General features: G+C 40.5%; 1 protein-coding gene across 5 annotated transcripts; it reads left to right on the top strand.

The window, feature by feature from the left end:
• Positions 1-1699: 1699 nt before the first annotated feature.
• LOC133968681 (abl interactor 1-like) lies at positions 1700-22018 on the top strand (the record flags this gene model as incomplete). Of its 5 annotated transcripts, none has more annotated exon segments than XM_062404852.1 (10): positions 1700-1867; positions 7372-7548; positions 10464-10478; positions 11047-11150; positions 11319-11459; positions 12468-12568; positions 13407-13616; positions 15610-15699; positions 18571-18756; positions 18869-22018. In XM_062404852.1, coding segments are annotated over 10 exon segments (1368 nt in total), but the record flags the coding sequence as incomplete, so codon positions are not given.
• Positions 22019-25374: the final 3356 nt, after the last annotated feature.

Raw genomic sequence — 25374 nt, 5'->3', positions numbered from 1 at the left:
CCAGGGGGTTTTCTGTGCAGGATATTTTCAGATTATTTTAATTAGTTTGGTTCTATTTGAATTTTTCACCTCTCCTCAGATCCGCCCCCTCTCTACTGCACATTCTACACTGTGTCAATGATGAATTATATGTATGAATGTGTAACCATCTCAACACCATTGATAACCATGGTGTGTAATGGACTCATGAGATCAACATACAGTAGATTACATTTGATTCTGCAGGGAATTTTCGTCTGAATATGACACTGGGAATAAGTCAGCGTTTCCATGCTCAGGTATCAGGACAGGCTTCAGGCTCATATCTCTGGGATCGTGCTGAGCAAACCTGCAACGTTTCCTCTGCTGCCTCAGTGATTTGCAAACTGTGAGTAAGAGGTGGCACAGTCAAGGGCTGACCTGCAGGTCTAATCAGACATCTGCAATAGATTGTGTTGCTGCAGGTGGTTTGTAAGGTAGCAGGTGGTCTTGTAGTAAAGAGGTGTCATGGTACAGGCCACACACATACAAATAAAAGCTGTTGGCTGGAAACCGCAACCTAAATGACTCTATCTGGTGACAAACTCAAATGCATTTGTTAGATAAATGCTTTAAAAGTAGGCTCAGAATAATTAGTTACTGAACAGTATAACAAATGGCAACACATTCAACTCAGCTGGTATTAGCAGTTTAAAGAATAGTTTGACATTTTGGAAAGCGTGCATGGTACCCTGCGAGTTAAATGAGAAATTTAATGTATTTTCTATTTTTGGTTGGACAGCAACAGTGAGGCCCTAGAAACACACATGTGTAGAACTGGCTGACTGACAGCTGTATTAAATACTCTATATGTGAGGTCAGAAAATAAGAGAAAGGCAAAAAGATAAACAGAAGAACCAACATGCTGGTCGCTTATATGTCCAGATTGCTTATTAAACGGTCACTTGTGTATTACCTCATATTGTGACTCTTTGATCAGGCTTTAGCCACTTCACATTGTTGTATCTACTCAATGCAATACTACCAGGTGTGAATAATTCAACTGAAGTGATTGGTCTGTCAATCAAGTGTAGCTGATTCTGAAATTGATTCCAAGGAAGTTTTAAATGTTTTTTAAATTTAAAGTTATTCTGACAAAATTAGATTATTTGAAGGTGATATGATATAAAATAGTTACAAATCCTTTCCCCCTGCATTTCATTTTTGTCTTTGTTTTTTTATCGCTATCTGAGGAAAAGAAAAATCAGCTCAATATTTTACACTGAAAATGACCTGACTGTCCTTTGTTGGAGTAGTTCTCTATTTGACCTTCAGCATCCCTGGTGTGTTTCCGAAGTATAAATAAATACGTCCATTCAGTTCCATTGCTATTTAAAGTTGCCAGGAACAGATTTGTGCAATGTCTTGGCATTCCCGCTCACTCGGCACAGCTCCCAACCTGCACCTGTCTCATGTTGTTTGTCTAAGTTATTCGGAAGTTATCGTTGTCAGATTCCAGGCTGCTTTGCATTCCGCTATGGCCCCCCCACACAGTCATAAACTCCTGTTCACGTCCATTCATATATTAACAGATCATCGCTCTTTTACCGACCGTGAGTTCATGCTCCTGCTAAAACAACTGCCCTGTCACTCTCCACTCATTCAACAGATAGGATAGTAACAATGAAGAATACAGTATTTTCTCTTGATATTTTAATTTCTCCTCCTCTGTCTTTGCCAGGCCCAAGACAAGAGGAAGGCCCTGGAGGAGACCAAGGCCTACACCACCCAGTCTCTGGCCAGTGTGGCCTACCAGATCAATGCCTTAGCTAACAATGTGCTGCAGCTGCTGGACATCCAGGCCTCGCAACTACGACGTATGGAGTCCTCCATCAACCACATCTCCCAGGTAAACACCACGGCCCCAGAAGATACATATGCACCAAGATACAAAGTATTTTACATTGTTTTGACAAGTTCACCTTGTTCATGTAGTTTGGAATTGTATTTTTCCTGCAAACTAAACTGTATTAACAACTTTTTAACCATTGTATCCAGAATGTTGAATCAAAATTATTGACAATCACCAAAATAATAATGGGATCTTTTTTTTTTTTTTTTCAACTGCTGTGTTGCCAGGCATTTATTTAAAACAGAGTAATATTAAACCATGTCCTTCCTGTTTCTAAGTGCATTATATTTTTGGTTTCTTTCTGACCTGGCCATTTTAAATTAGCTGTTGATGCTGTGTCTTCAAAACGTACTGCATATTGACTTTTTGTCTCTAACGCAGTATTAATTCATCTCTACAGTCTCTCAACATGTCTCTCATCTCATATAGAAATACTGTTTTGATTCACAACTTGTCAATCAGATTTAACTGGCCTCACAAGCATTTAGGATCAGTATCGGTGTTAATCCCCATCCATACTAACATGCCTGAAAACTCATATCACGTGACTACTCACATATATTGGGCATGCTCGTGCTTTGTTGTAAAATGCAGAGGTTAACTGTACAACAGCTGTTATCAAAGAAGAAAGGCTCAGCAATGCTTGGAAGTGATTTAATAAGAGCCTGACAAAACAGCAAGCTTGGTGATCGGAACTGAAAAGACCCAATCAGCAAGCCTTTATTAAGTGTCTTTGTCATACTTTCCAAACATCTCCGCTTCTTCCTGCCCAGACTCAAATGCAACCCGGAGTTATCAAACTAAAACGGGGCCAGCAGCGTTTCCAAGCTTCTCCATTCTAGCACCACTAAAACTCTGTTGTAGTGTGTAGTAGTATGGATGTAGCTGTTCAAAGTGTGGTTGGTTGCAGACCAATGCCCTATTTTCTTAAATCATCCTAAGGCTGAGACGATCTCGGTTCCATTGTAACTCCATGGACTAAGATCCTTTTAGTCTGAACATTTCTTTGTGAAAATAAGCCCTGTCTGTAAGGATTAATGTTGCAAATAATTTTGTGTCACACCCACAAAATTCCCGTTTTGCAATAAACGTGTTTAATTCTAAACAGTCTGAGGCAATAATCCTCTTATACCTCTCAGCATATGCTTCATGATATACTCAACAGTGTGCTTTTAATTACTTGAATATGCTGTTTCACACAGGGTCAGCTTATGTGTTTATTTAAGAAATCCACTCTTGATAATAGGTTATTAAAGCATTGTAAATCGAGCCGTCCTGTAGAGATGAGAGGCTCGGCAGGGAGCAGGATGACCAGTGCATCAGTACAGAGAGAAAAGAGGGGTTTTAATGAATCAGCTCAGATCACACAACATCACTGGGCTGCTGGAGCATCTAACGTTATGCATAAACGTTTATCCCACCTCAGTTCTCCCTGACTTATAGTTAGATTTTACCTGAACTGTGGAGGAGATTTCTCTTCTGACCAACATCACAATGATGATAAATCTAACTTCTTCAATCTGTGGGGGGTTTTGGAGTATTTTTGTGTTTATGTAGTATTGTGCTGCACAATATATCGCAAAAGACGAATTGACCTTCGTTAAACGGTGTTCCATGTGCCATGCATGTCAATATATTTGGCCAATCAGATGGAGCCCTGCTGCCCTAGATAATAAATTAAAGATATTCAGATCATTGATGGTCCTGCCCAGGGATTTTCCTGCATAGATAATTGCGAGACCCCTCCCACTTGGGGTGTGGACCTGTCTGTGGTCCCTGTGTCCGTAGCCATTTGGAATTTTCCAATAAAACCATGCTGTTGGAATGGAAATAATGCTTTTTTCATGTCAAGGCTGTGTAGACCACTCACTTTATATGGTTTATGTTAGCAGTGAACCCTTTAACATCATACACTTAAGCATTTGTTTATTAATTTCAAGTCATATCGTCATCGCAATAATAAACAACGTTATCGCATGTTTTCCTAATATCGTGCCAACCTAACAAATATGTCTCTCAAGATATTTTCTGTTTATTTGAATAAAACCATCGTCCTCCTGATGATTGCTCAGCTACAATAAGAGCATTTTGAGAGAAAACAGACACACCTGATTCGTGTGCTGTCTCAGTCAGACACCACACATTATTTATTTGACAACATCAAATTATTATTTTGTTCCATAACGCCACAGTGCAGCATATCGCATTCAAACATTATACAGACAGCCAGAGATGGCAGGGGGAATAGGTATTGCTGGAGCTGCCAGACCTCCATAGCCCCTCTTCAGTCCCGCAGTCCTGCTTCATCAGCAGTCCTCTCTCTGTCTAACACATGAAGCCTCTCTCTGTGCGCGCAGCCTCCCTGCCTGTCAGACAGTGAATGTCCCCGTCCTCTCCCTGTGTGCTTCGTTAAGCCTGTCAGCATTGAAGTGAAGCCCTGACACCAGCACCCTGGCTCGGTTAGCGTATCCAGCTCCCACTCTACGCCACAGGCTGCTGGATGAAGCAGAGTTAGTTGCAGTAATGATGAACAATGAGAGTCTTCTATGGATAAGAGATTGTCAGCGGTGCTCTATGTGTCTGATATCGCTTCAAATATTACAGCACTTAAGGCTCTCTCCCATTGATGTGAACACTTGACAGTAAACTGGTGCAGAAACAGTCACTTATTTGTGGGTGAGACTGAGATCATTCGTCTCCAAGTATCGAGCAAGAAACTAACATCTTACAACTGAATTGACAAAACTGAATTGTTTGTGCAAATTGTCTTGACTTGAAAGTGTTATATGAGCGTAAGAGGAAGGTATTAAACATTGCTGCCAAACCCAAGTCCCCTATCTATAGGAGTTGAGAGCCCACAGCAGAGAAGGCTGCTATACCTCAATACAGAACAACAGCGTGTTTAATCAAGGCACAGCTGAAGCATTCTATTTCCCCTCTTTGTGTGTAGCAGTGAAACATAATGGTTTGCAGTCAGTTATTGTGTCTGAGCCTAAAAACAGCACGCCAGTGAACAAATTGGAACTACTTCTTTTTGATTCTATTCCCATGGAAAACATAGAGGACCTTCTCATGAGTCGTTATACACTTTATTTTCCATTTCCTGCATTCCCCTCTGCCTGTTTGTTTTCTGATTCGTCTCCTCCTTTTTTCTTGTCGTTCATCAGCTCAGTGACCCGCTTCTGCCTCTTTGAGCTCAGTTTCATTGATCAAAGTAGCTAAAATCGAATTGTGTAAATTAAAAAGGGATAATGACACACATCCAAACAGTTTGAAGGCTTCTTCCATAACTCCAGAGTATTTGTGTACCAAGCCTTACATGAGATCATGGTGTATGAAATCATCTCAGTTCAGTCTACATCATTACTTTCCTCCTAACAATAACACAGCAACAGCAAACATACCACCAGCTTGCTCCACTGGGTGCAGTAAAGAACGATTTGCCTAAGCTCAGATGTTTTGTCTTAAGCATAAGTATAGATGTGACATTGAGCGTTACAGCTTGATCTGTTCTATTTATTACTATTACAGCAGAAAAGAGGGTGAGTGAAGGAAGGACAGACAGAGTTAAGGATTAGTCAATCTCAGAGCCCGTCAGCTATCGACATTAGTCTCTGGAGCCAACGGACAATATTTTGGGGCTTCTGGTACAGACAGCGGATATCGAGGCCAAGAATCTCGTACACTGTTACATTCCGACTAGTTTTTTTTATCACACGAGTCGAAGGTTTCACACAAAACACAAACAACCTTTTGGCTACTCTCTGCTACTCTCTTGATCTGTATTTACTGCTATCTGCATATAAATACAGATCAAGTAAAAAGCTGAGGCATTTTAGTCAGTATTTATCTGCTGGCAACCAAATCCTTCTCAAATGTAATTGGTCAAACCCGAAATGGAAACCATAAGGATTCTGACCCTAGAATATTTTCCCTTCTCTACAGATTCTGCATATCCACACGTATAATCCGTTAAGGTAAATTACATCTAGATGTTTTGTAAAGATTACCTTATTTTGATTATGATATTTCTGCAATCTGCATGTATTGGAAATAGTGAAACGGAGCAAAGAGGTCTCCATTGTCAAGACAAATGTATTATTGTAAAACAGTAACAGACGGTGGATGGTTACGTCATTTGTATTTTGCTGTACAGTTTTAAAGGTTTAGGCCTAAATCTGGAGACCTTAAATTAAATTGTTTACAGTGTCTATCCCATCACCACTTTCCTTTATTCTTTATTTTCTTTTGATCGTGGCAGAAGTTTCTACTCTACATTGTTTCTGTCTCTATCTCTTTTCTTTCTCTGTCTGTGTCTCTCTGTCCTTTTTAGTTTTCATCACCTTCTGTTATCTGCACTCTGCCCCTACCCGCCTGTCACTGACAGGAAGAAGGCAGGTCTTCTTTTTTTTTACTTCCTAACTGAAGCAGGGTGTGTCGCTTCAGTTTCCTCTCCTAAAAAAAGAGCATGTTCTCTACGTTTTCACGGAGCCACACACAAATGGAGTTACTGCATAGCAGGAGGGAGTGGCGGTTGTGGGTCAACATCACAGCAACTCTCAGACTTTCAATCTCGCTGTCGGCTCCTCCGCTCCTCCAGGCGGTTGCAGCTGTGCAACTGTCTGGTTTGCTGGTTGACACATATGAGCGGTTATTGATGTCTCACCTCGTTGCTGTGTGGGTTTACTTACAAAAAATGAAGTCACACATACACACTCAAACAGCAATGTGTCGTTTGCAGTGTATATGTATACTATATTAAATCCATCAGCATCCTCCCAAGTTTGACCTCATACTCATCAGATGAAGCCCTCCATCTTCCACATTCCCTCGTGTTTCTTTTTTCATTTAGTAGGCTGCTCGCTACATCTCTCACTTCTTACACTTTCATCCATCATTCATAAATTGAAGGGCAGTCCATGCAGGCGCTTGAGTGATGATGACTCAAATTGCGGAGGAGATGGAGGTCACTGGTGTCTTCAATTGGTCCTCGAGTGAGGGGTTAGAGAAGAGAGCTTTGTGTTAACAGCCCTGGGGTGTAGGCCAGTAGAGCAGTTCAATAGTCTGGACCCAGAGTGTGAGTGTATGTCCAAACAGTGGGATGACTTGGGGATTTTAATTCAACAGAGCATTCAGTTGGAGTATATTCAAAAACAATTATCCTTTACATATAAATGCATTATTATTATCTTTCCTATTTTTGCTGTGGCTATTTAATATCACACAATATGGTCCTGAAAGGGGTTAATTGTAAATTGCATTACTGTAATTATAGCAGGTGTCATAGATATGGAAACATATATATAGATAGATAAATGCATGGATAGATAAAGATATATTGTTATATCTTCTCGCTGGAGGTAAGAATCATGCCTGTCTCTCGTAATTAACTTTCTAAAATTAAGCTGTTTATTTTACAGAATTTACCGGAAGCAAACTAAACCCTTAGATATCTGTTATATCCCACCAGTCATTGCTCCCTTCTCTTACCTCTCCTGCAGACAGTGGACATTCATAAAGAGAAGGTGGCACGCCGGGAGATCGGCATCCTGACCACCAATAAAAACACCTCTCGCACCCACAAGATCATCGCCCCGGGCAACATGGAGCGGCCGGTGCGCTACATCCGAAAGCCCATCGACTACACGCTGCTGGATGATGTGGGTCACGGCGTCAAGGTAAGATTTCTCTGATTGTCATTTTAATATAAAACCCCTGTTGCAAGCAGAGCAAACTCCATAGTCATAAAAGACTTAAAGGTAATTTAAGGACAATGTAGTAATTTACCTATATTGCTGTAGCATCCTTATATGTGTTCTTTTTTTCGCTACTGCTTTTTAAAAAGCAATTTGAAACTCTTCTAGCTTCTCCAAATCCAGACTGCTGCAGCTTCTGTGAAGCCCAGACTCATTACTTTGATATATTGTCCTGATTTGCAGCGTCGATTAGACAGGAAACACGTACTTAGTGGAGTTCACACCTTCATGTGAACAAGCTTTGTCTGCAAGATTGTGTGCCGTCATGACTCACTTACACACTGCAGGTCAATCAATACACTGACCTTTTTGTTCATTATGTGTAGAGGACCATATAAATGTAACAACCCTTGAATACGTTGGTAGCAGACCATGGCTAAAAGCTTTGTTTGTCCTTGTTTGTTCATGCCAAAGCTGGAAATCATTAGTGTGTGTGGTGTGTGTGTGTGTGTGTGTGTGTCTGTGTGTGGGTGTCTGTGTGTGTGTGTGTCTGTCTGTTTGTCAAGTCCAGAGTGTGAGCAAGAAAGAGACCTTTCAGCCAAGTGTTACTCATACCATCACATTGAATTGAATCGTGGGAAAATGTTCCTTCATCCTTTTTTCCAACTCATTCTTCCATCTTTCATTCTCTCTCTCCATGATCCATCCGCTCTCTCCTCCCCCCACTTCTTTGCCTCTTTTACACTGCATTCTGTGTCTGTGTGCATTAGACTAGTGTGTACACACATTCATGTACATTGATTGATTGAATCATAAATTCCTGCTGTGTGTTTGAGACGGCCTCTTCATCCCTCTCCGCGTGTCTGTCTGTGGAGATAGTGGTTGTCGGCTGATTTTCAAACATCCGCTAATTCAAATTCAGAAGCTTGTGTTTCCTCCTGTGAGAGCTGGCTCACTGAGAAACATTTGTCACGGGCCCGCTATGCAAATAAAGCATCAATCATGGAGGTTGCAAATTATAGATCACTGCAGAAATCAGTGCAGACCCTTGTAGATGCAAGAACATGTGCAATATTTATTCCTCTTTCATTATACAAAGAAAAACACAAGCTGGAAATCTGTAAAATTGCAGTTTTGGGACGTTCTAGATTTGGAGAGCACCATCATCAAGTTTGTTGATTTCAATCCGGTTTAGATCATCATCATCATGGCTATTGGTTTGATTTGAAATCTCTGATTTGCATCTGTGGCCTTTCATGTGCGGTGTTTCCCCTCAATCATCTTGAGTGGCATTCTGCCATGATTAAATTAGTCCTGCCACAGTTTTGTAATAAACCAAAAAATATTTTACACTTCTCATTATAACATTAGACATCTCAAACTTGGTGTTTTGCTCAGGTACTGCATTCCATAGCTGTGTGCGGCGCCATTTGCAGTGTGCTCGCTCTTGTACAGCACGCTCATTCTACAGTCCACACGTTGTTACGGCCAATGCAGATAGACACCACAGGAATGTCATGCATTGACGTGCTTCTGCTTGTGTATTTGTTTTCAAGTCCAATTTGTATTCTTGCTGTGTTTAAAACAGCAGCTTATTAGCACTCCAACCTTTCAGCCTATTTCCTCCTGCCTTGGTGGAATCCCCCGAGCGAGGGAGGCGAGATCACCGCCTCCACATCCACATAATCAGGGGAACTCGCACATGAGTAGATGGGAAGTCAGACTAGAGCATGGAAAAGACCCATTCACACATTTACGGATGACTGTGCTCAACCTTTCACCGTAATAGGCTTTATTGGCGTTACTGGCAGTTACCAGGGTGACACAGTTTTAGCCACGCCAACAGTCTGAGCACCTCAATCCTGCTATTTATGACCTCACCGTTTCTCAGAGCAACACTTACAATGTCAGCACAGCTGAGTCAAGTCAAGCCACCGCTCAATTATTTGCAGTCTGTGTCTGAGGATTGAAGTAACTCTCACTGTGATTACAGTTTGTAACACATTTCCAGACACTGATGAACACAGACTAGACATACTAGTGCTGATATGCACAGGGTTTAGTGTAACAGATAATCTGCCAAATAAAGTTGAGAATGTGATAAGTTTTGAAACAATTACTGTCTACATATTGCAGCAATTATTCAAACATTTAAGCTGCAAGTTGTTGCTTTTCTATGCTTTATACAATTGAACATTGACATTTTTATTAAATATGATACGTATGCTCTGGAAAAATATTAATGAGAATTGGTATGGGGCTGTCATTGTAGACAAACTATTGACAAATGTGTCTTGAATCTGTATTAGATTTGAAAGCGTGTAAAAAAAACTACTAATATGCATTCAAATCCGTGTGTGTGTTACTGGATTTGTGCATATATAAGTCAATATATGCAAATATGTCCCTTTACACATTCACAAATCGCATATTGCAGAGATTATTTTACACTTGGACGGATTAGGACTCACATTTGTCACAAATTTTGCTACAATAACGGCCTCACCATTTTTTTCCCCAATTTTTTTAATGATAATGAAAATGGTTGGTCTAAATGTGATAAAATATGTGAATGTTGTGCAATAGCGCTGATGGTTATAGAGCTGTAATAATTAGGTTTTCAGACACAAACACACTGATAAATGCCACATTAGAGTTTATTTCTGGTTATTTGACATATTTCTTTATTAGTCTCCTTGATGTGCTATGCAACTCTCTTACTCTTTTCCTCAAGACACTCTTTCCACTCTACATACTGTATGTAAATGTTAATTGACGAAGAGTAATTTATACAAGATGTTTAACTTTCATGCTTGCTCTCACTACAATGATAATACAACTCACTTTTAACCAATGAGCATATTTTCTGTCTTCTCTCTCTGCCTGCTTGCACTCAGTGGCTTAAAGCCAAGGTAAGAAATGGTTGTCTTTCTCTTATTTTTATTGATAAAAGTCAAAACCCTCCAAGGTATCCATGCACTCTTGTCCTTTAGCTTTCAGTTGCAAAACAGACATGATAACTATTCCAAGTATAGACATGTGTGAACCATGATAGGTTAAATTGAATGTGTTTGGTTTGTTGTAGTAAATTAAAGAAAACTGGAAACAGGAGATAATAAACTTATTAATACATCTATTCTTCAACATGTATTCCCATGTTCTGTATCTCTTCATCCATACACCCACAACCAGTGAGTGACATCCCATTTTACTTGTGTCTTAGTGTAAAGAAATTAGTCACATATTTAGGGGTGCTTTCTGTGCTTCTCCTTCCATCTCTCTTCGCTTCCTATTCCGTAGCTTTCTGCCAGTTTTTCTTCAAAATATTATGCCTTTATAAAAGTGAAGCTGAGATACTTATATCAAAATAACCCATGTGTTGCTTTTATTCTTCAGTCCTAGTTATTAGCATAGGGAACAATGACGTCGGCTATTCGAATTACACAAAAGCAGTATTTTAACGCATCCTTGCTCCTCTAGCAACATGGGAACAATGCAGCAGGGCGAGGAGGAACCCTCGCTAGGACCAACCCCCCGACACAGAAGCCCCCAAGTCCTCCCATGGCTGGTCGTGGTACCCTGGGGTAAGAACTTAAAGCAGTTGTGGTAGTTTTTAATATGCATTTTATTTGTTAAAATTTGTGAAATCTACACTGTTATACAGTTGTTTTGACACAGTTTTACAAAGGTTATCTATGACACCAGGGTCAGCAGACTATGGCTCCATAAGCAAGTTCTTTGTCTCTGTGCAGGCGTAACACTCCCTACAAGACACTGGAGCCTGTGAAGCCCCCAGTGGTGCCTAATGACTACATGACGAGCCCAGGACGACTGGGCAGCCAGCACAGCCCTGCACGCACAGCCTCGCTCAACCAGAGGCCCAGGACACACAGGTAGCATAGACCATCTCCTCTTATGCCTGAAGCTTATATATAATCGGTTTGGACACTTTTATACTCAGCTGAATACGTTTCAGGGTGCTGCTGTTGTTAATGCTGCTTCTATGTCACAATGTTATGTTTACTGAGTTATCATTCATGTTATGAATACCATTGCTTCAGAGGACCCGACCTGTTTGGAGTAGAAAGGCCTTTATAGTCCGCGTAGACCGTCTTGTCTATGGAGGGTTTCCTATTTGTGTCACCAGCTTGTCCTGCTCTGACCATTTGCATCGATAGCTTCTTACTGCACTTCAGCCATCCTAAAAGCTAGCTCGATAGCTTTGTCACAAGTGTGCAATGAATCGCGAGATAGGTTGGCCAAAGAAGGATCCACCTGGTAGATACTTTGTTTTGTGAAGGACTGGAAGGCTGCATTTGAAGGAGCCTAGTCATGCGGCTGTGATTCAATCAGTCTTCAAATGCAGCCGAGACACCTCAGAAAGATGTGTCTCTGAATTCAGACACATTCTCAACATGTGACATGTAGATCTTACCAGGTAAAATACCTTGAATTTAGAGCTACTGAAAAGAAGATTTTCCTAAAATCTGGTCCATTCGATTGAATTACTTACTATAAGTGAAAGGTGCGATGGTTGATATAATAAATAGTGAGTAGCCTAATTTTCCTAATAAGCTGCCATACTAGGTGCTGGGGATCGAAGCATCATTTTTGTGGATGACCCCGTCCAAAGTTGCTGATGTTTTTTTAATTGGAGCCATTATTGACAAGTAAAACAAATTTGACTTTGTTTCAGTATCTACGTGTGAAATTTCCCCAAAAACACAACAAAGCTTGCCCACAAATAATCTGTTGCCACAGGGACGCTAATATTGTTTTGAGAGAATGACATAAGAGGGAGTAATGATTGGATGTCAACTGCTGTGATTTCCTCTCACATATGCTCACCATTAAAGACTCTCTCTCTCTCTCTCTCTCTCTCTCTCTCTCTCTCTCTGCAGTGGCAGCAGTGGGGGCAGTGGCGGAAGGGAGAACAGTGGAGGCAGTGCAGTCAGTCTCCCTCTGGCAGTTCCCACCCCATCCCCTCCCAGTTTGGGGCAAGGTGAGCCTCAGCATCTGTAATTTCACTGTTCTAGTGTCCACAGTACGAACTAAATGCTGTGAAGGCTCTCCTCTGTCTCTCTGTGCATTCACGTGCTTCTTCTCCCCCCGGAGTTGTGAAATTGTTATTTTGACTTGTGTGTGTTCATGAGCTTTGAAGTCTGAATGTAGAAAAACCATGGACGCTGTAAACAAAATGTGTTTTATTGATTTGTCTAGAGCGTTTAGACACCTTGACACCTCTTTCCAACATTTGCATCATAACAAAGAGCTAAAAAAAAACTCAGGTGTGACAGACATAGTTTCAAAGATTTTAAGTTCACATTAAAGGCTAAATTCTGAGCATATTGTATAATGTGAATTGGAATTTTCACAGATTTTCCAAGTTGTTACAACTTGAGATGCTGCTCATTTTACTAGTTTTCCAGTCAAAAAACAATTTTTTCCAATTAACACACAATCTGTGTTTGCTGCTTGTTTTCTTTGTTCTCATTGGTCTAGTCTTCTCCTCAGGAGTTTCTTAAAGTTAAAAAAGTAAAAAAAAGGCCAATATTTTTCTTATTTTTGAGGAAATTTATATTAATGCGTAGCATTTGGCGGCATTCATTTTTATTCAAGCCTTATTTTGTTGCCTGACAAGGGATTAACAAATAAAATGCCTTAAACTAAGGTATAAGTCTCAAACATCAAGCTTAATTTATAGCTTTATTGACTAATTGCATTGTAAAATAAACTGAATTTAAATACTCTTATTATACCAGCAGCAGCTAAAATTGATTTATCAGGCAGATGTATTAACAGCGAGTAATAGCGTCTCTCCTCCCCGTTTCCTTCAGTAGCGACGTCCTCAGCCCCAGTGCACCAGGGCCCCGGCTTGGGTCCCATCCCCATGTCCCAGTTCGGCACCATCTCCCGCCAGATCTCCCGTCACTCCTCCACCACCTCCTCTGCCTCCATGGTGTCAGCCACCGGCACCTACCGTCGAGCACCCTCCGTCTCCTCCCAGCAGCCGCACGTCAACGGGGGCCCTGCTTACACACAGAACTCAAGTAACTCAGATTTAATGTCTTTATATGAGTTTGTTATATACTGTGTGGTTTATTAAATGGTTGGTGTGATGAAATGTGTATAATAAGGGTTTTGGTAACAACAATTAACAACAAGGGAGAAAGATCTTAAATTGCATTTACTGGCATTCAAAATATGCAGAGCCGCCTTTTTTCAATATAATTGAACTTACACGTAAAATTCATGTTATATTGACACCACTAGGTTTAATTAAAAACACATTATTGCTGGTACAGATACTCCTGGCGTCCTCCAGAGTTTTAGAGCTGCAGAAACGTTCTAAAAAGTTTCGAAAGGCTTTTTAGTTTGAAAAGGGCAGGTCTGTGTTTTAGTCTGGACGGGCAGAAACAGATTTGTCTGGAAACAAAATGGGAGTCACTCACAACTGCTTGCCGAAACCCATCTGGTAGAAAAAAACATACATAAGTTCTTGGCTACTTGTTGCTAACCACACCATTGATTATCAATCTCAAAAGGTTGCTTACCATTTTCTTAGCTAACTGCTGTTGTGCAGTTAAATTCTGAATTTTACAATGATACAACAGTTTACATTTGTAGGAGATGTTATTCATTGGTACAAGTTATTCAGGCTTGTGGGTATGTACGGGTGAAAACACCATTTTGAAACAAAAACCTCCTATGTATGTATCCTCAGCCTCTCCTATAGCTGCTGCTCAACTGCTAAAATCAGTCCTCTGGGTCTAAGAGATATGCACAGGCAAGGCCCTGCACAGGCATATTAATTATGAATCATAATTACTGAAGCAGAGTGTTTCATTACCATTTCTAATTGAGTTATGACATTATCACTTAAGTCAGCTGAAGTCAGTTTCTTGTTAAGGGAAGAAAAGAGGCATTTCAGGGCAAAAAAAAACGTCATCAGAGGATCGGCATGGGGATCCCAGGAAATATGCATATTTTCTGTTGGAGGAGTAGAATTTATTTTGGCAGACATCACTCCAGGCCATTCTCCTCCGATGGATCCTGTCTCAAAGGACGAGCACAAAAACGCAGGAGGAGGAGGAGGAGGAGGCTGCCTGTCTTGCCTGGGAGGAGAGAGACTATGATGCAGAGTCTGTATCAGCCAGAGACTTAAACTGGGGCATCACATTATCTCTGCAACTGAAAATTAATTAAAGTCAAAGTAAAGTTTGCATTTCAAGCAGCTGTAATAGAAGTTTCACAATGAAAAGCCTTGTTCTGGTACGAGAGGCCGCTCATTGAGCCCTCAGGGTGTAGCTGTGGATGGATGTTGCCGTTCGGTGAGAGCAGGGTGGAATAATAAGACATTACTGGCCAGCGAGATTACAGACGCCCCTCCATTACATGTGATTTATGAGTCAGACCTGGCCTGTGTGTGTGTTTGACATCATGTCTTTGAGTGTTTCTCTTTGTGTCCATTCATTTATCTCCTCTCTAAAGACAGCCAAACAAAAAGCTGCTTTATAGGGGCCAAAGAGAGACATTATACAGGTACAAGTTCATTCAGTAAATGTTGCTCTTGATCCACACACACCGCTCTAATGAGCATTTAATGATATTCTGAATTGGGTCGGATCCAGATGCCGCGGCTACATGTCAATGCTGTTGTGGGAACAAATGCCTGCTACTGCATTCTCACTTGTCACTATAGCACATCGCACCACTTCCATTAGCAGCTACCACTGCCTACAGGCTTTGCTTTGGTCCTAGCAGACGCTGACTTGGTATATTCTCAGACTGAGAGTAAAAAGCAGCTTTAGCCGAGCTTGGAAAACGCAGCACAAAAGAACACTGACAGTGACGCTTGCTCCACTGTTTCACTTGCTCACAAGCTTTTTGTCTTATTCTTTCCTCATCATTCTCAACTCTGCTTTATCCCTCCATGATGTGGTTTGTTCTTTTCTTGTACCGTCCCTCTCTCTCTGTCCACCACCTCCATCGCTCTCTGTCTCACTGCTGCTCGTCTGGCTTCTCTGGGTGTTGCTGCTCCAGTGTCTGTGGCTCCTCCGCCTCCTCCTCCCATGGTCCAGCTGACCCCACAGATCCCACTGACCGGCTTTGTAGCCAGAATGCAGGAAACCAGTAAGTACTCGACAGATACATAGACATTTACTTAAACTTATCAATGAAGACACACAGTGGGCCCTGCTCTACAGGTAGTTAAATGCACAAATATACATTATATACACACAGGTGTAAACTCATTCATATCTATGAACTATGAAGTCATACACTTACAAAGATGAAACTACAAAACTGCTCACATCCACTCACTCATAGATACATTTGCACTAAACAAACACGTAAACAGCAGATAGGGCTGGACAAAAAACTGAATGAAATATAAAGTCCTCCAGTGACATATAACCAAATGTTCAACCAACCACCACCTCAGTAGTTTTAATTGCTAATGCAGGGCTATAACAGCAAAGGAAATGCATTAAACTGTATAAAAACATTGACAGCACATCGCCGCTTCCTCCTACTCGCTAGAAATTAAGTAAAATGTCCTTGCCCATTTGAAACCAAAGTCTGCACAGTAGTGATCATGGGGTTGAAGTCCCGCCCAATACACATGCCAGAACAATCAGGAGTCAGCCTCAGTTGTCAATCTTAATTTTCCACAGATTTTACAAAACGCATCAGAAAAATGAGAACTTGAGCATACACTAACTCTGGTAAGAGCTACCTAAAGCTAAAGTGTATTTAATATTGGTTTTATTTCTTTAGTCTGGTCCATATTCCATCCACTAATATGGGTGGGGTTCATAACCTACCCTGCAGCTAGCCACTAGAGGGCAATTGAGATACTGGCTTCACTTTTTGTAGCCATCATATCGTCTCTCTTTATATACAGTCTATGGAAATACTTGCACTGATATATGAAAAAGGTTATTTGTAAAAACAGTATATTGTCATCATGGCAAAATTGTACTTTTGAACAGATTTGAGGTAATTTGCTAATATTCTAGAAACATTTAAATAGACATGTGAAAATTACTTTCATCACATCTATTTGAATACTTCTGAAATGGTGTCTGCATCCTCAAACCGCCTCACATTTCCAGCCTGCTCCGTGGCTTGCTACACTCAGTGCATCTTCTCCTGCACTCTATGTGGGTGTGAGGGAGAGCACTCGCCCCTCAGACGTCTTTCTGTCTGTCGCCATGGTGATGAATGGGTCACTGAAGGCGTGCGACCTGTACTCTCTGTCCACTGGGGAGAGAAAATGTGACCTGAAGCTGTGTCCTGATTCTCCTGCTGCCTGTCTGCAGAGATGCAGACTGGCGGAGATGTGGGACTCCGCCAGTCTGCATCTCTGCAGACAGGCGGAGTCTGCTCAAACGTGAGGAATTGTGACATCCCACTGAACCAAAGTACTTAACTGAAAACGGAATTCTATATAAGTAGGAAGTATAAGAGGAACTGTAATGTTAATATGAAAAGCAATGTCTACTCTGATCTTAAAGATCAACTCCTTAATAACATATTTTAACAGAGATTTTCTTTCTGCCTGAATTGTAATTGTCATCACATAGGGAATTCAGTCAGATATGATCCTCGCCAACTAGATTCTTTCACTCTGAGTTATTATAAAACAAGATGTGTTTACACAGACCTTTTAAAGGGAAAATGGATAACACCAATACAATCCAAGATGAGTTATGTTATAGTAAAGCTTATATTTCAGCTCTTGATGCTGAAACGGATAAAGTAATTTGCTAGACTAGTGGAAAAACAGGTATGTTAGCACAAAGGAATTGAAGTCATGAGATAAATCCAGTCCTCTGCTGCTTTATCACTAGTTTTTAATTGGAAAAGCAGGTTAATAAATGATTGAGATAAAAATGTGCAGTTTTTCTTTAATCACGGAAGTGGATGCTGCAGGGAGACCTGCTCCTAGGGGACACTCGTATCACAAGCACACACGTAGCTCAAAGACTGAAGGACCAGTGGGAGCAGGTCAGAGCCGAGTTAAGCTTTTAAAACCACATTTTCTCTACAAAACCAATCCCCCCATTTAACCACATCGCGGCTGTGTCAACAACAGAGAGAAAGAATGTGTCCTTTCTGCTGAATCCTTTAGATCTCACTAAACTGACTCACATAGGACATACGGGGCTTTATTAACCTGCAGGACTTTCAATATATTATAAATAACACTTGTGATTTTCAATATATTTTAAATAACACATGTGATAACTACTGACTGTATCTTAGGGTAATTGCACTAATAATTGAATCGAATAATATTCCTCTCTCAAAGTTCCTCGAGGTGCTACTTCCTGTCAGTGTTGAAATATAAACAATATAATATATATAATATATAATAAAATATATATAATATATAATAAAATATATACACTATGTTTGAATTTACAGAAAATATAATGGAACTAATTGGATAAATAAATACTGAGTGTTGAGTGATTAGGATTCCTGATCTGAATATGTGTCATAGTTAAGGGAACTAAGAACCACGAGTAGATGCTGTGAGATAACTGCCTAACTAAAACTTAAATAAGACCCTAAGCTGCCATCTAGTGTAAAATTAGATTACTGCACGTTTAAGAGGACATTTGATGGAAAACTGACACAGCTGAAGTGTTCATCATTATAACAAGGCTCAACCCTTTTGGTTAAGATGATGATATTCTATCGTAAACTTAACAGTCTAGAATATTGTGCATGCTTCCTCCGCACAGTAGCTTTTGTTGTTGCCAAATATAGTTAAATCATCAAATACTGTTTATTTTTGCAGGTTTGATGTAGCCAACAGAAAAATATCTTTGGAAAAATCATTGAATTTTGATATAGGGAAAAAGTTATGAAAATGCTGCTGCAGGAGATTTTCAATTCCATGCTGCACCATTAGATCAATGTTGTTTCTCTCTTGTGCTTTTTTTTCATTTTCTTTTTAACGTCCTCTCTCAAACTCTTTCTCTCCTTCAGTAACAGACAGCCCGGCCCCGCCTCCCCCTCCTCCACCCGAGGACATGGGAGTGTTTGAGGAACCCTCCCCTCCTCCTCCTCCCCCACCTGTGGACTACGAGGAAGAGGATGCATCAGTGGTCCAGTACAGTGACCCCTACGCTGACGGCGACCCCCAATGGGCCCCCAAGATTTTTTTAGAGAAAGGTTAATGAAAAAAAATCACATGTGGACACAGTTTTATTTATACTTCTGTTCTCCACTCATGAGCGAACCGCTTGTTTTCTTTGAAACTGTTTTCTTTACTGCCTCTTTCCAGTTGTGGCCATCTACGACTACAGCAAGGACAAGGAGGATGAGCTGTCCTTCATGGAGGGATCCATCATCTACATAATCAAGAAGAACGATGACGGCTGGTTCGAAGGCGTCGCCAACGGCGTCACCGGACTCTTCCCAGGAAACTACGTGGAGTCCATCATGCACTATGCTGACTAAAAAGAGCAGGACACAAAAGCAGTACTGCAGTTTGGAGCACAGATCAAACCCTGAAGATGTACAGATGTATGCAGTGTGGCAATAGCATTCATTCAACTCCTGTTTTCAATGAAGTGCCATGGTGAAGTCTTTGGAATATACTAAATGCTTTTCTTTTAGGGGAGCTCGTGCTTCCAAGGTTATGTTCCAAAAGAAAAAAAGTCCAAATGAGGGGGGGGGGGGGGGGGGGGGTGAAGCTTTTGATGACTGTGGTCTGTTCGTTTACACTGTCGGTTGGACTCTTCAAACCGGGTCACATTTAGCCTCACAATAAATCACAATGAATCAAGATCGTTACAAAGAACACCATACAAATATGGAGGTATAGTGTTACTTTGGGTATGTGCAACCAACGCTTCCAGTATTTATTGCACACAGCATACAACTGAGATTAAAAGCCACATTGAAGAAACAAAGAATCTGAAATCTTGAGATATTTCAAAGAAAAACACCTTTTTTATTGAAGGAAAAAGCAGTAAGGAGAATACATGCCTGAGTCCCACTCATTCTGCATCCAAAGTCTTGTTCTAATCTCAGTGGTTCTTGAAAAATAATGAAACCGCTCCGAATATCATATCAATAACCTTGCAGTCAACCACTAATAAACATTTTCTCTACAAAGGATTTTATTCTTGTAATATAACTTCCCTCTGGAAATAATAGAACTGTATTCCTGTTATATTACAACTTACTTCTTGTAATAATACAACTTACTTCTTATATTACAACTTCTTGTGATATTGTGACATTAATCTTGTGATATTACGATTTTTATTTGAAATGTCATGACATTAATCTTGTAATACTACAGCTTCAACCTAATACAACTTAGTTCTCTTGATCTCAGATTATTTTCCTTAACGTGGCCTAATACTCTGTAGTAGCAATGGTGAAAGTGAAGTATTACCACACTTTGAACAGATGTGGCAGTGTAGCACGGTGATGACAAAATGCTCCACAGACTGTAGACCAGCAGACCAACTCCTCCCTCCTTTCCAGAACATCCATCTCTTCTTCTCCTCATCAACGTAAAAAAAAAACAAAAAAGGACTAAAAGGACACACGAACATCAACAAGTGCATTAGGACACGACTGAATGTCCCGTGCTGTCGATGTCCAAATCACAAGATGTTTCAGATGTGGGTTGAACAAAGCAACCTGGCGTTGTGTATCTACTATGCTCTGTGTCGGTGAGGTCGCTGTTAAAAGGGTGAAGTGAGTGTACAGAATGCATAACAAAAAAAAAGAAAGAAGACCTTTGGAGTTTCTTTCCGTTCTCTAACGGGAAACGTGTATATAGACTAATGTGAGAAGCTGCCAGTACAGTACATTTGTCAGTTAGTGTGTTTCACCTGTGAGTTGCCATCAGCATCAGTGGAAGTGGTGCCAAGATAGTTTTTTTTATTTTTTTTTATCGAATATTAATTTCATTCATCATTCACAGTGTCGTTTTAACTTCACCCAGGCAGAGGGGCTGTGTACAAACATTTATTTTTGTGTGAAGTCACAGTTTTTTATCTTAACGATCACTGGCACTTTTTTTGCCGATGCTGTCCAGCTACTGTAGCAGAGCCCCGACGTGTTTCTTGCTTCAGAACGAGGAGCAGAGAAAGAAGGACTAACTCGTATGTTTTCATGTTTTCCATTGTGTTGGAATAGCTGCACTGATTAGTTATCGACGACTGTGAGGACTGGACAACATAACAGCTGCTCTCTGAGGAGTGTTTTTACATGTGTTGAAGTTTTCTGCTGGTTTGCCATCGATGGTGTGGTGCTTCACATCGGTGCTCAATAACCACAATCACCATTACAGACAACCTCAAAACACAGCCGCTCTACATCGAAATGTAACAGAGGGTTTCAGTGTCCTTATTTTGCTAGAGAAGGTGAACATACTGATCCCCAATCACTTCTACACTGAATGTAGGTGACTCAGCAGCAATGTACTACAGCTATAATCAGCCTGCTACTAATGTTCTCATGTCCAGAGTCTGTACTACTCGTGACTGACGCCTGTTATCTGCGGTAAAGAAATGAAAAGCGAATCCCGAGGGCTTAAAAACAGTGCTGGTGTGATGACCCGTTTTCTTTTCTTTTCTACTGCTTTGGCAAAATAAGATTCCTGCTCTTTCAAAGTGATTGTCGGTGCCATTAAAACTCGCTGTGAAATATCATCAAAGCAAACGCTCACCTCAGAATACTGTACATGTTTCTAACAGCTGAACATAATCATGTGTACTTAATGAGCCTTGGACATGAACTTGTATTCTGAAATGGATTCCGAGGAAACCTTTTTCAGGTTTCTGCACACGAGAAAAGACGACAGCTCGGTCAAATCCAGAGTATTTCATTGAGCCTCCTCCGTGCATGAACGTATCTTAACGTCATTACAGTGAGTGATCTGCCACTACATCCCATCGTTGATTGTATTCTTTCCATCATGAGGTCGATTTGTTTGTGAGGAAAACAACATTTTTCTACTTACTGTCTTTCTAGCTTTGCATTCAACTTGTTCTTATGTCTGAGACTGCTGAGGACGGACCGTTAGCAGTTTGTATGTAAAGGATTTATTTATACTTTTTCATAGAGAAATCATGAGACAACCACTGATGTGCAGAACTTTGTAATGTTTTACCACTTAACGTCTTGCATTTCAGGGCATCACAGGTCAAGGCGCCTTTCTTTGATATGTGTTTTCTTATGATCAAAAGTGTGTGTGTGTTGGGGGGGGGGGGGGGGATCCACAAGTTCAATGTTCATGGGAACATAATTCAATATTTGTCTTCTCAGTTTGTACATAGAATGTGTTCATCGAAATTTATGTACAGTCTTTTTGTAATAAACAGCACATTGAAACAATGGACACAACCGCTATTGTTGTTTCTTTAAAGCTGTAGTAAAATATGCAATTAACTGTCATGTATGTTAATATATTTGTCCGAAACAAAACACAAATAAAAGTTGTTATAGATTTGGAAGTAAAGAACTTTATACATTTATTATTTTTGCATCGGGCATTTTAGAACTAATACCACATGTTTGTCCAGTTCACATCCAGACCAATGAAACGTGGTGTCATTTGTATCAGGGAGAAATTCTCTCATGTCTCATTAAGTCACACTCTCCCTTCCATTTCTCATCACATGACTGTCGATTGTTTACAGTAATCCAATCAGATTTTGTAATGATGTCAAGCAGCCAATCATGTTTTCTTCCACGTTTGAATTAATGAAATCAGGGACATCTTTTGCAATTTTGACTTCTGTGACTAATTCCGATTAACATATTACAGTCTTTCTGTTTCCTTAAGATGTTTTCTTCAGGAGACATGAAACACTTTTTAGTGTCCTTTATGCCTGAAATTGATAATCTGGGACAGGTCACTTAGTTTGTAATCTGGGATGCCTTTATTAGGCTGATTTCAGTCACATGATGTCCATGTTAACCAGTAATAAAAGTCCTGTTTACTATTTCGTCATTTCGACAGTAAAGATATGTGTGTTAATGACTGAGTGTGAAATCAGACCTTGGCTTTTCTGATGGAGTTGACCCACAGCAACAGTGTGTCTTCAAGGTCACAACACAGAAACTTGATGTAGGGAGACTCTTCCTGGATGCAGGGATGCTGGGTAAATGGTACATGCAGGGGTGGCGGTTATGCTACAGGGACATTGAAGTTATTTAGGCAATGCACTTGCATAAAAGAATCATCGAAAATTTTAAGGATTAATCCAAACCACTGCAACAGATGTATTCTGCTATAGTCAACGTTTCTGACCTTATATGAAGCTCCAGAAACACTGCTTTGTACATTTCCCATGATGCAATGTTTTATTTAAGTCCCAGCCTTCAAACTCCTTAATCATTTTTATCAGGCTTTTTATAGAGAACCACCATGTGGTTACAGAAATATAAATCATTCAATTTCTGAATATATATCTCGATTATTAGCCATAATATTTTAACCATCCCAGGTAGACTTACTTCAACCACTACAAAAACTGTGAAACTGTAGCAGCCTCATGTCAGTGTCATAACTTGTTCACTATTTATAAGGATTCTCTGAAACATCACTGGAGAAGATGAATTCAAAATTTACTCTAGAAAAGTGGGTCATCACTGTCACGCTCTCTTGTAAGTGTATTGTCAAAATTAAATTACCCTGATTAGTGTAACTATAACATCATTAGGATTATATTCACAGATTGATCAGGTCATTCAGAGCTACTGAGCACAACAAACACATGTGGCCTCGAGCTGGGTAGTCCCCCTCACAGCTAAACCAAACATGTGTAAAACTGACTTCCGCTGTAAATACAGATGCTGCATCTCTACCTTTATTTTACGTGAACAAAGGAGCCAGCAGGGGGCACACTGTACCAAACTGTAACTGCACCGTACCAAGTAGCATGGACAATACTGGTTTCACTGTTAAAACACTCATTGCAAATGTGGCCTCCTCTAGATTCATTCAAGTGAATACACAAAAACAACTCTGTGATGTGTCTGTCGTTCTGTAAGAAAATAAATCTTTGCACGTCTTGTAAAGGTGTAAAGGTATTTATTTGTAGAGTCGGCAGGATTCTCACAGCTGAGGATCACTTTGTTCAACGCACACCTCACACACAAAGGTTTTAATTCACGTAACTCACCTCCTGACAACATGACATAATAATGTTCCTGGCAATTTGAGCTAACAGTTATATTCTCTGAGTACTTCATAACATGTGCACGCAGTGTCATTCGAATATTTGCTGAATGTCGCACTCTTACACAGAAAAAACACCATATAAGTAAAGATAATGTCATTTAACAACGCACATGAGGATTAGTTTTGTTAATTTGTTATATAACACACACACACACACACACACCCACACACACACACACACACACACACACACACACACACACACACACACACACACACACACATACACACACACACACACACACACACACACACTCACACACACACACACACACACACACACACACACACACAGACAGACAGACAGAGAGAGAGAGAGAGCCTGGAACAGAGCAGAACACTATAACCTGATGTTATCACGATGTGACAGAATCAAATGTGGAACATATACGTCGCTGAGAACTTGTTTGGAACAACCATAATTACTGTCATACGCTCGTACAGTAATAAGTCTCAGGTTATTCGCCACATGTGTTGTCCACATATTGGCATCACAGCTAAATCAAAACTGTTGTGCATATATGTATACGGGCCCCAGCCCTCTTCCCCGAGACCATAAAAGGATACGGGTGTAGTTTCGATAATGGAAGGATTTTGTGCTTTTCAATTATCAAGCCATTTCTTTTCAAGAGCGAGGCAGCTCGTCCGCTATTTTTGTCCCGAGGCTTTGTTTTCAGCATGTTGTCTAGAGAAGTTAATTTATCTTGGGTTCCTTGTTTGGGAGGTTCTAATCATGAAGCTACTTAAAAGACATCAAGTCAGAGAGAGGCCATTTGTCTTCATTTAATTTTCAAAGAAAGTCCAATGATCAAGCTCCGTAGCAGGGAGAGGAGTTTGTTTTTCTCTCTACAGCGTCTTGACATTCCTTCCATTTTTGATTTTAAGCAGAGGCACATTGTGTTCACACATTCAACAGCACTCGCAACAATGCTGGTGTTCACTGGAGACTACAGGGTGAAGAATCCAGGAAGCAGAAGTGACCCAAGGAGGATGAGTGCGGTTCTCTCTTTGTTTAATTTCCTGGTCGATGACCGCAGCTCCGTTGGTCAGATTTCTTCATGCGTGGCAATTAGTTAACTTGTGGTTGGATGTCAGGATGCTGAAACACAAACTCAGCTAGGATGTTTTTTGCTGTCTGATTTTAGGCATTTCTCTTTTCCCTGCCTAATGAACTATCCTTTCCAGATCCCCTGCAGCTTCATGTCCTTGGCCTCAGATGATTCCCGCAGCTCACTCATGTTTGCGATTTGCACATCTGCCTTGCACTGCTCCCCCCTCCATCCATTTCTCCCGCTCGGATGGTAGAAATACAACACTAACCAGGTTTTCCACTAGATGTTGATATAATCTGTGTGAAAACCTGACACTTTATGCTCCTTTTATTTTTTTGAAGTTGGTGTGTGCTCTACCGAGTTCCAATCTAGTTACAGGATGCTTTGCCACTTCCATCCAGCTGTTGGAAAAAGGAGGAGGCTTCCGGATTTCGAGAGGTTGGCTCGACCGTCTGGCACAAGAAAAAAGTCACAGTCACTCCCCAACTTCAAATAGAAATCGTATCTCTTAAGAGACAGCACATCTTC

The sequence above is a fragment of the Platichthys flesus genome, chromosome 14, assembly GCF_949316205.1.
Source record: "Platichthys flesus chromosome 14, fPlaFle2.1, whole genome shotgun sequence".
In the NCBI taxonomy this organism is placed as follows: Eukaryota; Metazoa; Chordata; class Actinopteri; order Pleuronectiformes; family Pleuronectidae; genus Platichthys; species Platichthys flesus.
This window is presented reverse-complemented; position numbering and strand designations above follow the sequence as displayed.